Source organism: Zingiber officinale, chromosome 3A (assembly GCF_018446385.1).
Source record: "Zingiber officinale cultivar Zhangliang chromosome 3A, Zo_v1.1, whole genome shotgun sequence".
NCBI classification, from domain to species: Eukaryota; Viridiplantae; Streptophyta; class Magnoliopsida; order Zingiberales; family Zingiberaceae; genus Zingiber; species Zingiber officinale.
Window position 1 is genome coordinate 21,196,850 of NC_055990.1, and position 5,116 is coordinate 21,201,965.

Genomic DNA, 5,116 nt, shown 5'->3' on the forward strand with positions numbered 1-5,116 from the left:
TTGATAATGATGATTAATTGGCATCTGCTAATAAAATTTTATTTTTCATTTTTTAGAACAAACATAAAAAAAAACACACACACATACACAATATACAGGATTAAATCAATGTAATAAGGCAAAAGCCAGCCAACAAAAACTTGTCTTCCCACTGTTAAGGGGATTAGCAAGGGATCAAAAGCAGCGATTGAAAGCGACGACAGTGCTAAAGAAAAAGAAAAAGAATATGGTGGGAAAATATTATTGTTTTAGATCTGCCTTACTCTTAATCAGCTAAATCAATCTTTTATAGAATTATTGAAAACCCTCTTAGTCATCCTAACATTTCTGTGAAATTCTAACTTCATATCCCTTCAGTGTGGTATATAAGGATTTGAAGCATGCATTCGGGATGGTTAACACGAGCACCTAAAGTACTGAAACCAAAACCCTAAGGCACAAAAGTCTTGCTATGAAAACATAAAGGTGCATTACGGACAATTGATGACAAATCACAATTATGAGCAACTAGTGCCGAACTATAGATAGCTGGTGAGTGCAAGTCAATGATCAGAAGTCAAATAACAATTTTAAGTAAGGAACTCACACCCTGCAAGAAAGAACCCAACTTGAATTTTTAATTAGGATACAGAATATCGTAATGACCAGGCCGATACAGCAAAGTCACTCGAGATTTTGTCAGGTGATCAGATGCAGACGATGATGATGATGAAGGGATGAAGTCGTGATGGTTTATGGTTGGAGAACTCGAATCGCATGAGCTTCGATCAAGGTAGACCACACGAATAGGCACGCCTAAGGCATCGGATAGAGCTATAATGTGCACATGGTCACTTTCCTCCCCCATTGGCTCCACAGAAGCTTTGACGAACTGTAAACAATAAAACCCATCAAAGAAATCTGACTGTTGCTTGTATGAACTAGTTGAAAGAGGAAACTGTTTCGTTTCTCAATATATTACTCATGATGAGATCCATATCAAATAAACCCATTTTGGAAAATCAATTAATGATCAGAAATCAGAACCAACCTGATTGACACTCATATTGGACAACCCAGCAACAAATGGCTCAAAGAATTCTGCTCGTCTGCGTATTTCACCGGCAGTTACAAATCTAAAGAACATAACGACTGAACAGGAAATAACATTAGATGAAATTATTCTGTCAAGGATAAGTATGGATTAAACAGGATGAAGTTTATCTCACCATAATCTGAGATTGATTGATCACGGCTCCTCTTTAGAAGCTCTTCATGACTTAATATGCAAGATAAGCATGTTAGTTGCGCTGATATACAGTTTGCTCAATGGTTAACATGATAAGATATTGTTAGTTGGTGGCAAATACAGAACAAATTGTTCTTGTTGAAAATATACCTTATGGAGGTTTCACTTCCTTGCAGAACACTTTCCAGCTGCTCAATGAATATCTGAGACAGCATCAGGATAGCTTCAGGATAAAGAGTATTTTCTTCTAGGCTATATTATCGAGCCCAGATGGTTATATTATCAAGCCCAGCAAAGGCATTATTTGTGTTCATTAAAGGTACTCAAACAAGCTACGGTAAACATGAAAAAGGCCACGGATGAATGCACTGAAAGCAATAATCACACATAATAAGCTAATAGTTAAAGTAACAGTCAGGAGAACAGATTCGGTTAGAATCATTGCCCATGAAGCTTAATTTCTTCTAGATCTTGTATTAACATTGTGTTGATGATACTGAAAATCTAACACCATATCTAGTTCATCAAATGACAATAAAAGAATAGTTATATACTTGGTGAATGGAGAATAGTAGTAATGAAAATAGAAATAAGCATGGTCTCATTCCTATTGTTCTCATTCCTATTTTTAATAAGCTGTATTAAAAATAAAAAATATTTTGTCAGTATTTGAATACTGAGATTACTCTTTGTATTGATTTCCACCAGAAAACTCAGATTAACAATTACTTAGGTTAATGGGAGGAATAAATAACTAAGCTGTACTAAAAATAAAAATTATTCTAGCATAATCCAAATCTATCCATTATATTGAATATAAGAATAGCTATTTGATCAAATCCCATTTGGAATTGAATAGGTGTTCCTATGAACCAAAATATAGGTTAAGCAAGATGGCACAGCCCATCAAAGAGCTGAGCTGCAAAGGGCAGTAGGTGAAATAGAAAAAAAAAAAGTCATCCAAGGATGAATAAAATAAATAAAAGTATAAATTATTGTAGTTATTCTATTTCCATGATGCATTATGATGGTTCTAAGCATATCCTTCACTGGAATTCAAAGTGACAACAGAAAACCTCCAAAGAGTAATCCATATCATAAAGGTCTGGCACTTTTGAATTATTTGGTCAATTGCAAATAGCATCTGCAGAAATATACTATTTGCAGCAGTTTAATTGTCTTTAAATGGTCATCAAACTACGAGCTCATTCACAGTGGAGCCAAATTCTACTAATGCTAGTTGCAGATTTAAATGGCTGTGTTTGCATATGCAAAATCTACCTGCAAGGAAGAAAAGGGAAATCCCCGAGTTAACTAAAGAAACAATTTTTGGTAGATCATGATTGTTCAAAATTACATAAAAAGTATGGCCAACACATTTGCATCTGCAAGCTCAATCTTTCAAAAGCCACATGGTTATCATGATGACTTGGTTAAAAAGATGGAAGACAGATGTTTAGTTGTTTACAATAAAATAAGGAGGTTTGAATGAGAAGACAAAGAGTTCATGAAAGCACTCAATCTTGAGATGTGCACCATTAGATCTGAGATGAAAAATGAAAATAACACTAGTAATCACCATTTTCTTTAGTGCAATTAGCTTATTAATCGCATGCCTGGAGCAGGAAATTATGTCGCAAGCCAATACCAAAGTAACAAAACTTACTGAGAAGAAGTCCTCAAAGGTAAAATCTGCATAACCAAGGAACTGTAATGTCTTCCTACACTGTTCGATATTTGAAAGAACACGATCAACTTCAGCCTTGTCTTGTGCGTCAAGGATATGTTCCTGGTTTTACATCTTAAAAATATCATTGACTAATGCACAGAAATTAGGACACAGCAATTACAATGCCCATTGAACCATAAATTTACCAGGTAGGAATACATAAAACCTCGATAGAAGCAATTTCCATCTCCTCGTGTTCGTCGTATTGCAGCATATTGTTCGCCCAAGAGCTGCAAGTGAAATCATATATTCACATAAAGTCGGTGCAAAGAAAATACTTTAACACCAGAATTGTTAAATATCATCTCGACTGAAACCTTAATCTTTTCCTGAAGAATGGGACTACCAGATTGAAACTCAGCAGCCAATGAGGAAAGGGGTTCCTGTGAAATTAGAAAAAGATAAGACCATTTACAGGATGGTGAATGTAGTTGTGCAATACAAGAAAATTATGTTTATCAGATAGTGGTATTAATTTAAACTCTAGCCAATTTTGTGGGCTTCACTAAATAAAGTAAAATATCATGTGTGTTCAACTTTGTACGGCATTCTAAATGAGAACCATGTTTCTGTTTTAGGTACACTTTGGCATGATTTACTTAGGCAGAAAAATGACAGGGAGATGGAAGTGAGGGAGAAGATCATATAATCATGGATCACTTCTTCACTTGTATAGAATTTTGTGATATTTTTCCTCACTCCCCCCTCCCCCCTACTAGTTAAGTAGTAGTTCATCCAAGTAAACCCAGCCTTCTGGTCTAAATACCACTGTTAATTTTTCCGGGACTAAGATAGAAGATGTAGCATAATATAAGGTATTCTCGAAATAAACTCTCAAGTCAACTTAACAAGCAACTTAGGTGTTACAAATTTCTTCATGTTTCATTTTTCCTTTGAAATAAAAGTCACAAAATCACTCTGTGTTCAATAGGCCAGGGTATAAAGAACCATAGCTAGGTTAAAAGGCCATAGTAGTGATATTAATTCAACTGCAAAGCTTTCCAGTATCATGTGGCACAGCTCAGAAAGAAAAAAAAAAAGTTCATTGCTATAAATGCAATTCTCAACTGCCCGGTTTATCACAAGAAGGATATAGCAAAATTTTTACCTTTGTGGAAGTCAATTTCAAGTTAACAAAAAAGTCAGGAATTGCATTCCAGATGCTCTCCTAAAAAGAGTATTCCCTTCCCAAGAAAGGTAAAGTTCTTTCCCATAGTGTCAACAGATACACAGGCATACTTAAAAAAGCTAAAATTATGAAATAAATAAGAAGAATAACGTGATGTACAAATCCAAAGTCAAAAGTTGAAAGAAGCAACCCGATGTCAATATGGTCGAGAGAGGTCGATCTACCTTGTCACCGAGGTAAGGGATCTTGGCGGCCTCCACAGCGCGAATATCGGTGTACTGCTTCATGATGTCACCATCGTCGACGCACGAACAGGAGTAGCCGTAATCGTCCTCGAAGAGGAAGCTTTCGCTAGGGTTAGGGTTGGAATTGAAGGCCGTATCGTCCGATGATTTGGGAATCTCTTCCGTCGAGGGCGGCTCCGCCGTTGCCGAGTCAACTGCTTCGACGTGGACGTCGACGCCGCTTCCGTGGTCGGCATCTTCGCCGGCCTTCCGCTTCCTCACGCTGGCCTCCGCCTCCGCCGCCATGTGCGACCTGTGCTTGAAACGCCTAATCGAACCCGTCCTGGTGGAAAATTAGAGTGCGCTTTATTTAAAAAATAAACGAAAGCATTTATGAGAGTAAAATGAAAATTGTGAATTAAAGTTATTAATGATAACATAACACCATCACATAAGGCTTAGTCAGAGAAGGTTCTACATCTCTAAGAGCCATGCAAAAATATTATATTTTTAAATATTTTTTAAAATATATATAAAAAATAAAAGTTACCTTTTTATTATTAAAATAACATTTTATTTATTAAAAAATATTTTTATTAATGGGAGAAAAATATGATATCGTCCCGCCGTCCATATTATCAGTCCCACAATAAAATACAGATAAATGAATTATGAAAATATTTTATTCTAGTAAAATAATGTTATTATAATTACTATGACATAAAATAAAATTAATCAAAATTGATCCAAATTAATATACATGGAATAAACTCTTCAACCATTTAGTTAAAATAATTTAAAATTAA

The 5,116-nt window shown here is 35.4% G+C and overlaps 1 protein-coding gene across 1 annotated transcript; it reads right to left on the minus strand.

Annotated features, from left to right (window-relative positions):
• Positions 1–497: 497 nt before the first annotated feature.
• Positions 498–4,681, minus strand: LOC122051363 (OVARIAN TUMOR DOMAIN-containing deubiquitinating enzyme 1-like). Its single transcript, XM_042612470.1, has 8 exons — positions 4,311–4,681; positions 3,275–3,340; positions 3,104–3,187; positions 2,895–3,017; positions 1,379–1,431; positions 1,209–1,258; positions 1,031–1,131; positions 498–871 (listed from the first exon to the last, which is right to left on the minus strand). The coding sequence occupies exons 1-8, from the start codon at positions 4,614–4,616 to the stop codon at positions 617–619; spliced, it is 1,038 nt and encodes a 345-aa protein (XP_042468404.1). The 5' UTR covers positions 4,617–4,681; the 3' UTR covers positions 498–616.
• Positions 4,682–5,116: the final 435 nt, after the last annotated feature.

What these genes read in the sequence shown, in the direction of transcription:
- LOC122051363 (XM_042612470.1), bottom strand. Translation starts at nt 4,616, where the DNA reads ATGGCGGCGGAGGCGGAGGCCAGCGTGAGGAAGCGGAAGGCCGGCGAA. An exon ending in TCCCTTACCTCGGTGACAAG is followed by an intron (nt 3,341 to 4,310) that starts GTAGATCGACCT and finishes CTAATTTCACAG; the next exon opens with GAACCCCTTTCCTCATTGGC. An exon ending in GGAAGTGAAACCTCCATAAG is followed by an intron (nt 1,259 to 1,378) that starts GTATATTTTCAA and finishes TTGCATATTAAG; the next exon opens with TCATGAAGAGCTTCTAAAGA.